Raw genomic sequence first — 17,450 nt, 5'->3', positions numbered from 1 at the left:
AACAACAAAACCACACCTTGAGGAGATCTGGAGAAGAAAAAGTGTAGAAAAGAAAAAGGATTTCGAGAAAGAAAAATAAGTAAGGTAAGGCCTATTATGCAAGCATCCTGTGTAGCTCTGTGCGGAATATCGAAACCATGTGCACATGAGATACCTTCGGTGTTTTGTATATTTATGTGTTTATTTTTGGAGGGGATAATTATTCGTTTTGTTTATTTATATGTTTATTTTTGGAGGGTATAATTATTCGTGTGTGTATCAGTGTTAAAGATTTGTCAGTGGCTTAAAGTGAATTTAGTATGGGTAAGATAGGACAACCTAAAGCATCCGTACCAGAAGAACAAAATTCTGTTAATATGGAAAGTGAGGATAATTTGCAATACGTAAAAGAATCCCAAGCCACCGCCTCGGATAACATAATTTCCGGAGCGGGGGGCGAGGATCTGTGGACGGTGAATGACGCTCCACAGCAGATTGGGAATAGAGTAACAACTACACTGCCTGGGCAGGGGGGCCAATCGAGTGCTAGATTAAGCGGGGCACCAGTATGCTCACCGATTGCAGACCCATTTGCAGAATTTCTGCGCAGGTTAGAAGAAAGAGATAGGGAAAGAGATCAGAAACTGGCTCAGATGCTCCATGAGCAAGAGCAACAAAGAGAACAGAAAGAAAGGGAAAAAGAAAGAATGTCAGAACAGAGGGAAAAACAAAGAGACGAAAAACTGGCTCAGATGCTGCATGAGCAGGAGAAAAAATTAACGCAAAAGCTCATTGAGCAAGAGCAGCGCAGTGAAGCAAAACTAGACAGTATCCAAAGCGAACTTGCCGAGATGCGGGACGCGTGCAAAGAAATACCCGATCTTGTGCAAAGCTTAGCCAGCGAAATGCAAAAATCACAGATGTCGCAGGCTAGGCTTGAAGATAATGTCCAGACTTTAACCAACCGCGTGGATAATGTGGAGATAGATGCACGGAAAAGTATTGACGCATATTTGGAAGTGCAAGCTCAAAAAGTAGAAAATGAATTAAATGAATGGCTAGAAGTAAAGGATCGCGAGATATCTGCAAAGATTGAAAGCGATGTAAAAACAGCTGTAGAACAAGCGACTGCGGCCGCGAGTGTAAATATTGACGCTAGCGCTGCCGCACTACATGCCGAATTAACACAGATTAAGTCCCGTGTGACTGCGGAGTTGCCAAATTGGCAACAGGAGGTCGCGCGGAGACTGTCTGCGTTGGAAAGCAATGTAAACAGTGGCGGACAGATCATGAATCCGATTCCGCGTACTGATTACTGTAATAACGCTGACGGTAGGCAGGGTGCGAGTGCGCAACCGCAACCTAATGTGAATTATGAGCACGAACAACATGCGATACCGTGCAGCGCACATCACGAAGTAATGAATGTCCCAGAATGTAGCAATCAGATATGCAGAAATGAGGACAATGTAATAAAACACAGGACATTCCAACCTTTCAATAGCGAAAAACGAAATGTCCACCCTGTTGTATTTATTAAGAGCTTCAGGAATGTGTTTCCCAGGACATGGACGGAAAGACAAAGAATACAGTTCGTGGTCTCCTTTATTCAAGGTGACGCGGCACTGTGGGCCACCGACGTGTCCGAAAAATGTCTAACGATGCAACAGTTTGAAGGTGCATTCTTGCAAAAATTCTGGTCCGATAGCGTCCAAGAAAGACTACGAAAGGAGTTGTACAGTCCAGAAATGTACAATCCTAAGATGGGAACGTTACGCAAATATTTCGAAAAGTATATAAACAAAACCAGGTACTGGGACGAGCCAATGTCCGATCGTGACATAATCAGATTGATAAAAATGAAGTTGCCCAGTGAAATTAAAAGATATTTCATCAATGTGCCGGAATACGATATAGAACAATTCATGGAAATAGTGGATTCTGTTGACTTATTGATCGAAGATATGAAAACCGAAAACAAGTGGAACCATGCTGGCTGTAATCAATAAAAAGCCGATTACAATAGCAACCACAGTAACGGTAGTAACTTGGTACCAAATGGTAACGGGAATAGGCAAGAGCACCGGCAACAGAATCGAGGCACAAACAATGGCAATGGTTATAACGGCAACGGTTATAATCGTCAAAATCGAAAGACACATCATGATGGACGCATGAGTAATGGATATAATGGTAACGGGAATCCGCAATGGCGGAACAACCGAAACCAGTGGCGTGGTCGTAACGAACCGACACCACAGTGGCAACAAAACACAGCGCCACAATGGAACGCCAACCCAGGTCCGTCACAGAATATGTCAGGGAGTTACAACCGACCACCGCAAAACCAGAGCCATACACAATATCAAAATACACCATCGGGGAGGCAGGGCGGCCAACCCAACAGTAGCAACAACAACAACCAGAACCACAATGTGAGGTTAGGGAAGTGACAGACAACTGTCAACCCACTAATGCTCATCCGTTAAACTAAAGACAGCCACAATACGCTCTCCGTTGTTGGCTGCAGGATGGTGTAGTGAGGGCACATTCACGGATGACAGCCATAAACTTTGTATGCTGAGATACAATGAAGGAACAAAAATAGAAAAGGAACTTGTAGACATACCGCAGAAGTGTAACCGAACCGACAAAAGTGTTGTGCAGGCTATATTGCAAGCAGATATGTACGGAGCACCAATACAGATAACAGTCGATACCGGTGCGTCAACCAATGTCATGAGCGCAAATTTTTACAAGTACTTGAGTCAAAATAATAGAATACCAGTATCGCCAGTGAAGAATTGTCGTGTTACAGGTGCAATAGGTGCACAATCTCATATCATAAAGCACCAGGTGCAAGTCAAGTTTACGGTAGGAAATGAAGCAATGAAAAGCTCGTTCCTAGTAGTTAAGGGATTAGGTGTTGCTTGCATCCTGGGGATGGAATTTTTACGCCAGAGGGACGCAAAAATCGACCTCTTGTGCGGGGAAATAAGCCTTATGAATGAGGGTAGACAGGTAATTTTGCCATTGTTGAGGACACGGGAAGTGCACGGTAAATATTGCCGGAACTTTCAGTCGAGATTCGAAGGAATACAGGTAATGAATTTATATTCTGACTTAAGTACAAGACAAGCATATTATAAAGAATTTATTACTGAAGATAAAGAGGAAAAAAGGAAACTGATAGCCATGAAAGTTAGGGAGTCAGAACATTTGACTGAAGCACAACAAAACGAATTGACTCAGCTACTTACAGATTATGAGAATGTGTTTACGGAAAAACCTGGTGTTATCGAGGGCTACACCTATAACATCGAAGTGGTACCTCACGATACTTTCTGTCACGCAAACTACAACATCCCGTGGTCAAAGAAGGAGGCAGTTACGAAGGAAATAAGAGAAAATACATACAAAGACTTAAAGAAGTTCGCTCAGTAGAGCAACGTTTACATATGTGTGGTAGGTTAAGTTTATAGTGTATTTTTTCTGTGTGTAAATGTCCAGATTTTAGTGTAACATTTAAAAACAATGATGCACACAAGATTAGTGCGATTCAATTTTGTAGATGTTAAGGAATAATAGTATTTTTAAGCAATTGCATTTTGAAAAAAAATGAACGTAGGTTTAAGAATATTTTACAAATGTCATGTTTAAAAATGCTTTAAAAAATATGTTTAAAAAAAAAGTCAACAGCATGTAACGATGAAAGAATTTTTCATTAGTGTGTCATGAATATTTTTGAACTGTAGTAGTAATGCAACTTATGAAATTCAAAATTATAGTGTATAAGTCGTTTCATGTATTTATGTCTATATCGATCTTGAAATATGCTCAATCATAATTTACTAAACAACATGAGTGCAGGGTGTACGCCACGCAAGGTACCTCATGTGTTGTGGTCAAGGTACAAAGCAAATCAGTAAACGCGACTACCGTTAAGCACTGTTAAAATATGTTGCCATCTGCTAAGGCAGAGATTTGCACGAATTTGTAGTGTAAACAAAAGTCACAAATCTAACATTAATCTAGGAACTTGCACGCTAGGCCTAGATTATGAAATGTGTACGATAATGCGAGAGGCAAAGTTTTGTAAAGTCGAGCCTGGCTCTGGAGGGCAAGTACGCAATGAGTGGGCAGACATGACATGGGGACTTACCTCAGATGAGACGGAAATACAATTGTATAGTAAAAAAATCTGAAGGCAAGTACGACTCTAAGTGGAAAATGAAAAGAGATAATTAGTGCGAGAGACTGGTAAAATCCAGCACAGGCCAAAATCCAGTTCAGACTGAATGAAATACATTAGTGTTTGTGAACTAATCGAAACAGTTACTTTAAACAGTGTGAAAAACTGTGAAGGTGAAACTGTGATATGGACAGTGAAGTGCTAGTATTGAACGTTCAACAGCGGTAAAGACGCCAAACGCCAATATTACGCACGAAAAACTGTGAATTTGCTTATAAATGTGAACTGTTAACGTGAAGTGAACCCACAGTCAATATTTTTAGGACAGACTGTAATTTCAGTGAGTACAACAATGCGAGATTGGAAAGCGATGCGTGGACTGTTGCAAAACAGCGACCGCAGGAACGGCGAATGTTTGTGCTAAGCTCGTATTGGGACACTCACCAGTGCCTGCGAGTGCGGCGAAAACATAAATAATTTTATCAAGACAAAAACTGACGTGTAATGGAAACAGTGGCGCATCAAAACTTCATTCACGGGAGAAGGTCCATGTCATGTATTCTGCAAGACAATGCTAGCTTGACACTCGGAAACTGGCGAAAACTTAACAACAACTGCCGCACTAATAAATTCTTCTTTCCCACTAGCGTAACCATCTGCAGCGGGAAACAAATATTACGTTGGTTGTGTGTATGTTTCATGTACTACGTCGGAGATGCGTAGCAGAACTGACTCCTGCCAACAAGAGCGGTGGGCGAATATCATCCCACTCCGCCACGCCTGGCCGAGACAGAAGCGCATCGCCAACCGTGCAGCCGATCAGCTGATTCTGACGTTCCGCGACGGCGAGAGACACGCTGGCGTCGAGCGGGCGTTGACCTCTCCGCAGCCGCCGCGAACGCCGAGCACCGAACACACCAACCGACGCCGTCGCGAGCTAAACGTCGCGGCGTAGATCATCAACGATACCGCAATCAATTGTTATAATGACCTCATTTTTTGCATAGTGCAACAAAAATATTTGTATGCACATCCTGTACTCCAATGACATTCCAGAAACAATTAAGTGAAAGTGACCAAAGCAGTTAGTCTGTCGCTCCGCCGAGGTTTTCCCCAGGTTTCCCTACGGCCGCGCCAAATGGGGAGCGAACAGTTGACACCCCTGGGACTTCAAGTTTATGGACTAACTCGTGGTTGTATACCTTTGAACACTGCAAAAGTTGCAACCCTAAGAAGAAGCAGCCAAAATAAAACTATTTGTATTCTATGTCCTTTTGTACATGACTGTATACGTAACCAATTGTATATTATATTGTTATGTAGATAACTTCATCTGTATTACACTTTGTGCGCAACACACCTCAGTAATTTAACGATTTAAATATACGATGTGACATATATAGACTGTGAAAGAAAATTCTGCGTGTGGACACTGTGGACATGAAAGTGGAAATATTTATGTCAAAAAACACGAACATTTTTTATGACATTAACATTTCGGGGGGCAATATAGCGTCCCCAGTGCCAAATTTTTATCATGTAGCCGTAGAATAGTAGTATCTCTGTGTAGGTTTAGATTGCAAAGAAATAATTTATGACAGAATGATCTAAAGAGACGACAAGATACGCTCTTTTGTTAATTTTTTAGTCGTCTGAACTTCCTCTTTTGTCTTGAATGTGCATAGAGGGACATCGTGCGAGTGCTGACAAATGTAAGCATATTTGTATGAGTTAAGCATATAATATACTGATTTAATATTATTGTGCACTTTTAATTTGTAAGAGGTGATCCCGATTTCATGTCCGCCTTCCTTGAATTAACCTGCATTCAAGTAATTCACAGCTCAACAATCGCAGCGGCCGATGCAGCCAACGACGCCATTACGTGGCGATATTAACTTATGAAAAATTAGCGGAAGCGGAAAACTCGCCCGCTATTAGCATAATATTAATTTTTCTCCACAGCCGCCCGACGTTGCAGAAAATACTTAGCTTTAAGATTCTTATTTTCAGTACCATAGCCGAGACCCAGAGCCAGGACTCTGACTACAATACAATGGTTAACGGAGGTAAGAAAAATACTCTCGCGCGTGTGTGTACCGCAATTTTAATTAATAACTAAATATCTTTTGCTTTAAAGTGAACTGACTAGCCGAGGAAATTAATATGAAAAGTTTATTACATTGTTCAACTTAAGTATCATTTTTATTAAGACCCACCACATAAGTCGGCAACAATCAAAAAATAATAATAACAATAATAATATATATATTAAATTACGACGGCCGACGGACGCGAGACATCTCATTCCAAATGCTCTGCTCAACATTGACGAACATTGATAGCATGTCGCCCAAGGTCTTATTAATGCGTTCAGTAGGCCCATTAGTTTGCGGATGGTAGGCAGTCGTCATGTGATGAGTAAGTTACCCCGATGGTTTATCTCTGTCACAAGATTCGGTTGAAAAACTTTCCCTCGTTCCGTAATTAACGACCTTGGGGCACCGCGTTTTAATACAGTGTCTTCCACGATGAATGTGGCTACCTCGGATGCGTCGGCTGTTTTCACGGCTTTTGTAATGGTATAGCGTGTCAGGTAATCAGTGCAAACAATAATCCATCTATTGCGACTAGCAGACGTTGGAAATCGTCCGAGAAGGTCAATCCCAACATGCTGGAAAGGCGTTTCGGCTGGTGGAATTAGTATGAGTCGGCCAGATGGTTTCTAAGGAATTGCATTTCTCCTCTGGCACTCTCGACAGTTCAACACATAGTGACAGACACTCCTAAATAAACGTGGCCAGAAAAATCTCTTGCGTATTCTATCGTATGTCTTAGTAAATCCTAGATGTCCGGCCTAAAGTGTGTCATGGAATTTCTGTAGAATATCTAAGTGCATTTGTTAGGAATTACTGGTAGCCACCTCTTTCCAAATGGATCAAAGTTTTTCTTGCAAAGTAATCCAGTAAAATTACCTTAAATTGTCCTTTCACATCCTCTGATCGATTTAATGCAAGCATAATTTGAGATATCTTGGCGTCCTTCTTCTGTTCAGCAGATATAGCGAGGCAGTCACTACCTTCATGAAAGTCTTGATGGAGGGATTCTTCAGAGACAGTTGGCATCTTGGTGTTTTCTTCCACTTATGTACACTATGGTAATGTCATACTCTTTAAGACGTAGTGCCCACCTGGCGAGTCGTCCTGTTGGATCCTTCAGACCTGTCAACCAACAAAGTGAATGATGGTCTGTAACAACTGTGAATGGCCTTCCTTAGAGATACTGTCGAAACTTGCACATGACCCAGATCACAGCAAGACATTCTCTTTCTGTAGTTGAGTAATTTCTTTCGGCTTTTGTAAGTGTCCTAGAAGCATAAGCTATATCCTTCTCTTTTCCATACGAAATTTGCACCTGAACAGCACCGAGCCCATACCCATTGGCATCTGTGTGTAGTTCTGCAGGTTCTCTCTCATCATACAGACCAAGTAGAGGGTCAGTCATCAGAGCTTTTCGCAGCACATCGAAAGAATCTTGTTGAGCACCACGCCAGATAAATTTAGCATCAGCTTTTAACCACTCTTGGAGTGGCCTGGCTTTGATACAAAAGTCTTTGATAAAATGATGGTAATAAGAACATAATCCGAAGAAGCTTCTCACATCTCTAATACTTTTAGGAATAGGAAGTTCCGTTATAGATCTCACCTTTTCTGGGTCTGACCTCATACCTTCGTTTGACATATGGTGTCCAAGTATTTTGATATCTTTTGCTCCAAAGAGACACTTTCTTGGATTAAGTTTCAGTTCACCTTGTTGGAGACGCTTCAGAGCGGCCCTCAGTCTTTTTATATGTTCATCAAATGTCTCGGAGAACAATATAATGTCATCTAAATGACAAAGACACATCGTCCACTTCAGGTGCCTTAGAAGATTATCCATCATCCGTTCAAAAGTAACTGGTGGATTACACAAACCAAATGGCATTACCTTAAACTCATACAGACGCTCAAAGATGATGAATGCAGTTTTCTCACCATCAGTCTCATCTACTTCGATTTGCCAGTATCCCGAGTACATATCCATGGTTGAGAAAAAGTTAGCCCCCTTCAGACCATCTAGTATATCGTCAGTTCGTGGAAGAGGGTAAATGTCCTTTTTAGTTATCTTATCAATCTTCCTATAATCAACACAAAAGCGCCAACTACCATTCTTCTTCCTGACGAGGACCACTGGTGACGACCATGGGCTCTGCGAAGGCTGAATGATGTCAGTCTTGAAACTTCCTGGCAGATTAAAACTGTGTGCCGGACCGAGACTCGAACTCGGGACCTTTGCCTTTCGCGGGCAAGTGCCCTACCAACTGAGCTACCCAAGCACCACTCGCGGCCCGTCCTCACAGGTTTACTTCTGCCAGTACCTCGTCTCTTATCTTCCAAACTTTACAGAAGCTCTCCTGCGAACCTTGCAGAACTAGCACTCCTGAAAGAAAGGATATTGTGGAGACATGGCTTAGCCACGGGGATGTTTCCAGAATGAGATTTTCACTCTGCAGCGGAGTGTGCGCTGATATGAAACTTCCTGGCAGATTAAAACTGTGTGCCGGACCGAGACTCGAACTCGGAAACTTTGCCTTTTGTGGGCAAGTGCTCTACCAACTGAGCTACCCAAGCACGACTCGCGCCCCATCCTCACAGCTTTACTTCTGCTAGTACCTCGTCTTCTATCTTCCAAACTTTACAGAAGCTATCTCGCAAACCTTGCAGAGAGAGGCTGTGAGGACGGGCGTGAGTCGTGTTTGGGTAGCTCAGTTGGTAGAGCACTTGCCCACAAAATGCAAAGTTTCCGAGTTCGAGTCTCGGTCCGGCACACAGTTTTAATCTGCCAGGAAGTTTCATACCAGCGCACACTCTGCTGCAGAGTGAAAATCTCATTCTGGATGTCATTCTGCATCATTTTCTCTACCTCGTCGCGAATTATTCGACGTTCAATTGCTGACACACGGTATGTTCTCTGGCTTATTGGCTGATGGTCTCCAGTGCTAATCCGGTGCTTCACCATCGATTTGTCTGACCTGCTTTTGACCGGTGGATTGAAGCATTCAGAGAACTCTTGAAGAATGGCAAGTAGCTTCTTCTGTTGTTCGTTAGTGAGATCTGGTGATAGTTGAGCTAGAAATATTGTCTCGTAGTGTTAGCACTAATTTCGCCTACAGACTCGGCATGGGAGGTTTCTGTGATGCTCAGCTGTTCTTCAATTAACGGCTCAGTGTTTGCAATGCACATGTGTCTTGGAAGGATCTGCAGTTCTCAGCGACAGTTAACTATCCACAATTCACCGAATCCATTCTTAAACGAGATGACAGAGGCTGGTATGATCAAGCTATTCTTCAGTGGTATGCTTCTCTTTCATTCCACTACAAGATCCAGGGGTTGATGCATGGCATGACACTTGTAAGTTACCTTTCTAGTGCTGACTCCAGGAATGATCACTTCATCCAGCACACATAGTCTCCGCACACTCAGATGCGCATCTTCCTGTCCACAGTATCTCATCTAGCATAATCCTCGAGCGACCACAATCTATAGTTGCCTGAGAAGCTTCCAAAAAGTCCCATCTGAGAATGACATCATGACTCTTGTAAAACAATGAATTCTAAGGGCTGTGTATGGCCACTTATACCCACATGAATGGTACATCTTCCTGCAGGTTTTACATATTTCCCATTAGCAACCTTCTGCAGAAATGTTTTGTTGTCGATAAATATGGTTTTCTGCAACTGGCGACAGTACTTCTCCGAAATGACTGAATATGTTGCTCCAGAGTCCACAAGAGCTTGGGCCGGTCAGCCATCCAGGAGGATATCGACATAGTTTCCTATCATTTTTGTAGTGATCGACGATGGAGGATTTTGCTCTTCTGCAGCTTCACCCCCAAGGAAAGTCGCACCCTTTAGTTTTCCAGGTTGCGGGAGCTAGGTGATCGGCTGGAGCTTCTAAACGGCAATGGACACCTTGATCGACGTATTGGGGAGTGTCCTTTCCAGCGGCTAGCTTGCGGCGATGGTGACCTACGTTGTCCTGCACCTACATATTGTTCATCATCATCGTGCCAGAGTTGGCATCGGCTAAGATCAGTCTGCTGTCTTCTGCCGCAGGCATCATCAAATATACGCCGCCTTTCTCGACAATAGCGCACCACATGTCCCAGTCGTCCACAGTGGAAACATACTGGTTGGTTACCCTGGGTCCTCCAGACGTCAGTCTTCCTTGGTGCCCAAACAGGTTCCTCATGCAGCATTGTTGGAACGTAGCTCTGCCTGGGTCTCGACTTTTTCACCGTTTTAAAGGGAAATGAAGGGTGAGAGAATGGGTTCAATGTCTGTTCCACTTCCTCCCTTATGACCTCTTGAAGCATCTCGGTTTTCTGCTCTCCGTGCAATCCAAGTGCCTTCTGAACTTCCTCTCTCACTATCTGACGAAGAACACTTGAGAAATCACTTGCTTCCTCCATCACAGACATCGATACGACGTTTGGAAGCCGTTCAAAATTCTTGTGTGTAATTCTTTTTTGATGCATTGTCTCGATATACTGGCACCATTTTATGAAGTCGTCTGCTGTCGAAACCTCCTTCAGGAGTAGGGCTTGATACATGTCCTCAGCAACACCCTTCATAAGATGTGCAACCTTATCTTCCTCCTTCTCCATTATTTTACACAGCTCCAAGTCTTCTTGAATGTGGGTTGCTGTAGTTTCTCCTGGACGCTGTGCCCTGCACTTCAATTTATCTCCAGCCTTGCACTTCTGTCGTTTTTGTCCCCGAAATACTTGCGCAGTTCCACCTGGAATACTTCCCCGCTTGTGAACTTATCCTTGTTGTTCTCATACCATTGCTTGGCGGTGCCCTCCAAGTAGAAAAATACGTTAGTCAAACACATGGTGTCATCCCATTTGTTAAATTTGGCTATATGCTCATACTCGTATACCTTCAACCACTTGTTTGGATCTTGATCATCGTCACCGGAGAACCCTGGAAGATGTCTCATGTGGTGGCACACAGTTACTGTCATCGTAACGTCCTCTTCTTCCTCTGTCTCCGATAGATTGCGATCTATTGAATATGGCTCGAACTCGGGTCTCTCGCCACGTAAACGTCGGCTCTATCGTGGCCTGATGAGAGCCACTGTGCCGTCAATAATGTGTGATATTACAAGTTCCAATTCCCAGTGTCTCCACCAGAATAATGTCACGTAGAAGATGGTGTAGTTCGATGAATGACAAACACTAACTTCACTGAACGAAGGTTTATTCAGCTCTTGCACATATAAGAGTGCGGAGCAAACTGCCTCCGGCCAGAACACATACAGTATATATACAGCTACAGACCATTCCAGTACAATGATCCTTGACATTTGTGGATACTTCTAGAATGTACTCGAATCGAATATAGAAATTAAAATTATACAGTCCAGGTGAGTTTATAACTCACAGCCCTCCATACAACAGTTTAGTATCATTATACAGGGCTATTACAAATGATTGAAGCGATTTCATAAATTCACTGTAGCTCCATTCATTGACATATGGTCACGACACACTACAGATACGTAGAAAAACTCATAAAGTTTTGTTCGGCTGAAGCCGCACTTCAGGTTTCTGCCGCCAGAGCGCTCGAGAGCGCAGTGAGACAAAATGACGACAGGAGCCGAGAAAGCGTATGTCGTGCTTGAAATGCACTCACAACAGTCGGTCATAACAGTGCAACGACACTTCAGGACGAAGTTCAACAAAGATCCACCAACTGCTAACTCCATTCGGTGATGATATGCGCAGTTTAAAGCTTCTGGATGCCTCTGTAAGGGGAAATCAACGGGTCGGCCTGCAGTGAGCGAACAAACGGTTGAACGCGTGCGGGCAAGTTTCACGCGTAGCCCGCGGAAGTCGGCGAGTAAAGCAAGCAGGGAGCTAAACGTACCACAGCCGACGGTTTGGAAAATCTTACGGAAAAGGCTAAAGCAGAAGCCTTACCGTTTACGATTGCTACAAGCCCTGGCACCCGATGACAAAGTCAAACGCTTTGAATTTTCGGCGAGGTTGCAACAGCTCATGGAAGAGGATGCGTTCAGTGCGAAACTTGTTTTCAGTGATGAAGCAACATTTTTTCTTAATGGTGAAGTGAACACACACGATGTGCGAATATGGGCGGTAGAGAATCCTCACGCATTCGTGCAGCAAATTCGCAATTCACCAAAAGTTAACGTGATTTGTGCAATCTCACGGTTTAAAGTTTACGGCCCCTTTTTCTTCTGCGAAAAAAACATTACAGGACACGTGTATCTGGACATGCTGGAAAACTGGCTCATGCCACAACTGGAGACCGACAGCGCCTACTTCATCTTTCAACAGGATGGTGCTCCACCGCACTTCCATCATGATGTTCGGCATTTCTTAAAGAGGAGATTGGAAAACCGATGGATCGGTCGTGGTGGAGATCATGATCAGCAATTCATGTCATGGCCTCCACGCTCTCCCGACTTAACCCCATGCGATTTCTTTCTGTGGGTTATGTGAAAGATTCAGTGTTTAAACCTCCTCTACCAAGAAACGTGCCAGAACTGCGAGCTCGCATCAACGATGCTTTAGAATACATTGATGGGGACATGCTGCGCCGAGTGTGGGAGGAACTTGATTATTGGCTTGATGTCTGCCGAATCACTAAAGGGGCACATATCGAACATTTGTGAATGCCTAAAAAAACTTTTTGAGTTTTTGTATGTGTGTGCAAAGCATTGTGAAAATATCTCAAATAATAAAGTTATTGTAGAGCTGTGAAATCGCTTCAATCATTTGTAATAACCCTGTATATAAGAGGTAGCAAAAAAAAACAGTTTACTTCAAATAGTTACATGACACTATCATACTCTAATGAGCATTCAGAAGGACTATATACTTTTAATAAGTAAACACATATGTAATATATAAAGGGGAAATATTATTACCAAACTCTTAAAGCTCTTGCCTAATTTATTTCAGACTTTCATATGATACCCTATTTTTCTGAACATCTCAAAAAGTTCTCAACTGATTTACCTCAAACTTTTACACAGTACTCTAAGGAACAACCAGACAAATATAGAATATCTGTTTTAATGCATATAATATACAAATGTTTGTGTAATATACAAAGAGAAAAAGTTGTCACCAAAAATCTCTGAAGCACTTCACCAGCTTGCATCAAATTTTTTCAGGGTACTCTAAGGAACAATGAGACATACATAGCCCATACATTTTTAACGTATGCTGTATATATATGTTCTTACTAAAAATGTCGAAAAGCTCTTGGGCAATTTACTTCAAACTTTTACATAATACTCTAACACATATTCAGACAGATATGGGCTACATATTTTTTAAACATCAATGTTCAGTTTTAAGTTTCCTTTAATTTACGTCTATAGTCACAAACTTTTTGTTAACAGATTACCAGTTTCGGTCTTTAATGACCATCATCAGATCTGCAGCAAAAATGAGAAAAACGTAACTATAAATACACTCGCAAACTGTATACAGCCTAAGAACAATACATAGACCATAATGAAAAGTAGTATTGACAAAATTTACATTTGTGTGCTTTAAATATGAAGAGGCATACCTGTTTCATAAAAACAAAGTCCTAATGTACTGCAGTCATAGTGGCATTGTCAAATGTTAAATGGAGAATCAGCACCAGCATTGTCAAATACATATAAATAATATCACATGCACGAGTCATGTTGTCAGTAGTACTACTGTTTAAAACAAGCTGCCGTACAGTAGCCACAAGATGTTTGTGTTGGAAGTTCACCAGATGTCGCTAATGTAGCCATACACTAGTTTTCAATAATTAACTGAAACAGCGAAAATAAAGTGGGATACAATAGTTGAAGTCTGTAATAAGCTTATAACGTATAAAGGGCATTACAGTAATAAAACCAATCAAAAGAAGAACACGACAAAAGTAATATTGTTAAAAAGAGGAAGAGTTAAAAAACAGTGGCTGACATGTGCTCTAGTGCCAATACTCTAGATAATGACATAAATATTAAACACAGTTGACAGTGTACCGAGTAATATTAAACAACCATAAAACAAATCGCTAAAGGGGCCACAAATGAAAGAAAACATAGTGCTGCAGATAATCAGCACCCTCTGTTAGCGCTACTTATGGGGTCTCTGCGTGCAAATTCGAGTTCAATGATGTGTTCATAAGTGTGAGTGCTACCCACCAGTGCTGCTGCTGCTGCTGCTGTCATCAGAGGGTGAGTCTTGGGTGCTGTATGCCTGGCTGGTTAGACAACACTTTGGGCTGCTGCTGCTGCCAATCCTGTCTCTGCAGTGGTGGATTCAGAACTGACTGCCTGGTGATCACACAGCCTGCAACTCCAAGACACCTAAGCTGAGTGGTCCATTGCACCCCACTTTCAGCAGTATGAACATGTGTGAAATCGGCATTGGCACTTAACGCAGTTTGGAATGCAGAAAAATTCTTATCACCTGTCATGCCTCTTTTCTTAGATCTAAGAATACTTATGTAGTTTCTATGGTTTCATAGTTATGTGTAAGTAACAGTGGTTAATGTTCAGGCACAGTGGTTAAGATTATGTAAGAGCAAGGAGAAACTAAGTTGTAGAGACATAATACAAACAATGTTATAATGTGATGATAACGTTTTTTCACAATTGATATATCAGTGATGAAATAAGATAGACTACTTAATTAGCATTCACATTCTCATTCACATCACATTCCTTCCTGATTTGGTTCTGATTCCGATTACCGTTTATTGGTGAATTACTCTAAGTGCATGCCAAAAACAAAGTTTGAAAGCAAAGTGTTATTCAAAGCTGTTTGTATTATTTACGCATTTGCAGTCACAACTTGATTTCAAAAATATTGTGAGGCAAATGACATATGTTAAAGTTGAGGATTTTGTGGATGTGTTCTGAGTTGTCTTCACTGATATTTAACCATACTGTGTACCTGAAAAAGCAATCTTCATTTTTCGGAGTCACTTTGAAGAAGTTTGATGATTTTCCTGACAGGTGTCATGGCCAACTATTTTCAGTGGTCTTATTCAAATGCCACATTTTGAAATCACAGATGACTTTTGCTTGGAGTGGACCTATTTTATGAAAGGCGCTTATTAACAGAAATGATGAAATGTTACTAACTCATTTGCATTTCATAAAATACGTTAAAGAAGTTTGATGATTTTCCTGCTAGGTGTTATGGTCAAATACTTTCAGTGATCCTATGCAAATCCCACTAGCCGAAATCACAGAAAACTTTGGCTGGGAGTAGACTTATTTTATGAAGGACTTCTGTTAACACAAATTATGAAGTATTACAATATATTATCTCGTTAGCACGTCATATCAAAGAAAATTCTCTTGATAACAATTTATGAACCAAAGACATAGCACAATCACTCTCCAGCTTCATATAGGATTTCATTGTTATAGCTAAATAAAAGTAACCGTAATCTTGCACCACCTATGATTTTACTATTGACACTGAAATTTTGTGTATGGTCTGACATTATGATTATTTTTATTTAGATATAACAATGAAATCCTACACAAAGTTGAAATACAATTGTGCTATACATTTGGTTCATATATTGTTATCAAGAGAATTTTCTTTTGTATGAAATGCAAATAAGTTAATAACATTTCATCATTTCTGTTAATAAGCTCCTTTCATAAAATAGGTCCACTCCAAGCAAAAGTCATCTGTGATTTCAGCATGTGGCATTTGAATAAGACCACTGAAAATAGTTGGCCATGACACCTGTCAGGAAAATCATCGAACTTCTTCAAAGTGACACCGAAAAATGAAGATTGCTTTTTCAGGTACACAGTATGCTTAAATATCAGTGATGATAACTCAGAACACATCCACAAAATCCTCAACTTTAACATATGTCATTTGCCTCACAATATTTTTGAAATCAAGTTGTGACTGCAAATGCGTAAATAAAACAAACAACTTTGAATAACACTTTGCTTTCAAACTTTGTTTTTGGCATGCACTTAGAGTAATTCACCAATAAACGGTAATCGGAATCAGAACCAAATCAGGAAGGAATGTGATGTGAATGAGAATGTGAATGCCAAATAAGTAGTCTATCTTATTTCATCACTGATATATCAATTGTGAAAAAATGTTATCATCACATTATAACATTGTTTGTATTATGTCTCTACAACTTAGTTTCTCCTTGCTCTTACATAATCTTAACCACTATGCCTGAACATTAACTACTGTTACTTACACATAACTATGAAACCATAGAAACTACATAAGTATTCTTAGATCTAAGAAAAGAGGCATGGCAGGTGATAAGAATTTTTCTGCATTCCAAACTGCGTTAAGTGCCAATGCCGATTTCACACATGTTCATACTGCTGAAAGTGGGGTGCAATGGACCACTCAGCTTAGGTGTCTTGGAGTTGCAGGCTGTGTGATCACCAGGCAGTCAGTTCTGAATCCACCACTGCAGAGACAGGATTGGCAGCAGCAGCAGCCCAAAGTGTTGTCTAACCAGCCAGGCATACAGCACCCAAGACTCACCCTCTGATGGCAGCAACAGCAGCAGCACTGGTGGGTAGCACTCACACTTATGAACACATCATTGAACTCGGATTTGCACACAGAGACCTCATACATTCTGCAATTGGATCAAAGTGCGAATGACAAATGTTTAAACAAGTAAAATGCAACAGCATAACCCCTTCTCACATTCCAACTCCATCCTACCATGCACATGCAGCACAAGTGAGCTGCAATGTTTTAAATTTAGGACAAGTGGCCCAGGCATGATCACCAAGTAGGCTGCGCATGGGCTTCAACCGTTTTAAACTTGCGACAAGTGGATTTTGAACATCTGAATGTTTTGCACTTAAGACATGTGAATTTTTGAGTTTCCCATCATTTTAAACTTACGGAACATGAAACTTTGCAACTATATAGACTGCACCAACAACCCCATGTCCGCCATCTTGATTTATATACTTTGTACAAATGACCTAGCAACCATTCAGACTGCCTCAGTATCCCTAGGTCCACCATCCTGAATTCTGGTGCCACATGGATGGGGAAACCTACCAACTGACAATTATGCAGGTTGCACAAGTATCCTTGGGTCAACCATCTTGGATTCTGTTTGCTTAGTGCGAGTGACCTACTTCTGTCACTTTATATTTTCAACTAATAGGACAATTGCCTAACAGGAATGTTTTTG

The 17,450-nt window shown here is 41.4% G+C and overlaps 1 protein-coding gene across 1 annotated transcript; it reads left to right on the top strand.

Moving 5' to 3' along the window:
* Positions 1 to 299: 299 nt before the first annotated feature.
* On the top strand, positions 300 to 13,229 carry LOC124606158 (E3 ubiquitin-protein ligase BRE1A-like). The gene is made up of 4 exons (XM_047138123.1): positions 300 to 505; positions 590 to 1,416; positions 1,993 to 2,365; positions 13,202 to 13,229. The coding sequence occupies exons 1-4, from the start codon at positions 300 to 302 to the stop codon at positions 13,227 to 13,229; spliced, it is 1,434 nt and encodes a 477-aa protein (XP_046994079.1).
* The last annotated feature ends 4,221 nt before the right edge of the window (positions 13,230 to 17,450 follow it).

Source organism: Schistocerca americana, chromosome 3 (assembly GCF_021461395.2).
Source record: "Schistocerca americana isolate TAMUIC-IGC-003095 chromosome 3, iqSchAmer2.1, whole genome shotgun sequence".
NCBI classification, from domain to species: domain Eukaryota; kingdom Metazoa; phylum Arthropoda; class Insecta; order Orthoptera; family Acrididae; genus Schistocerca; species Schistocerca americana.
This window is presented reverse-complemented; position numbering and strand designations above follow the sequence as displayed.

What these genes read in the sequence shown, in the direction of transcription:
- LOC124606158 (XM_047138123.1), top strand. Translation starts at nt 300, where the DNA reads ATGGGTAAGATAGGACAACCTAAAGCATCCGTACCAGAAGAACAAAAT. An exon ending in GTAACAACTACACTGCCTGG is followed by an intron (nt 506 to 589) that starts GCAGGGGGGCCA and finishes ATTTCTGCGCAG; the next exon opens with GTTAGAAGAAAGAGATAGGG. An exon ending in AGTAATGAATGTCCCAGAAT is followed by an intron (nt 1,417 to 1,992) that starts GTAGCAATCAGA and finishes ATCAATAAAAAG; the next exon opens with CCGATTACAATAGCAACCAC.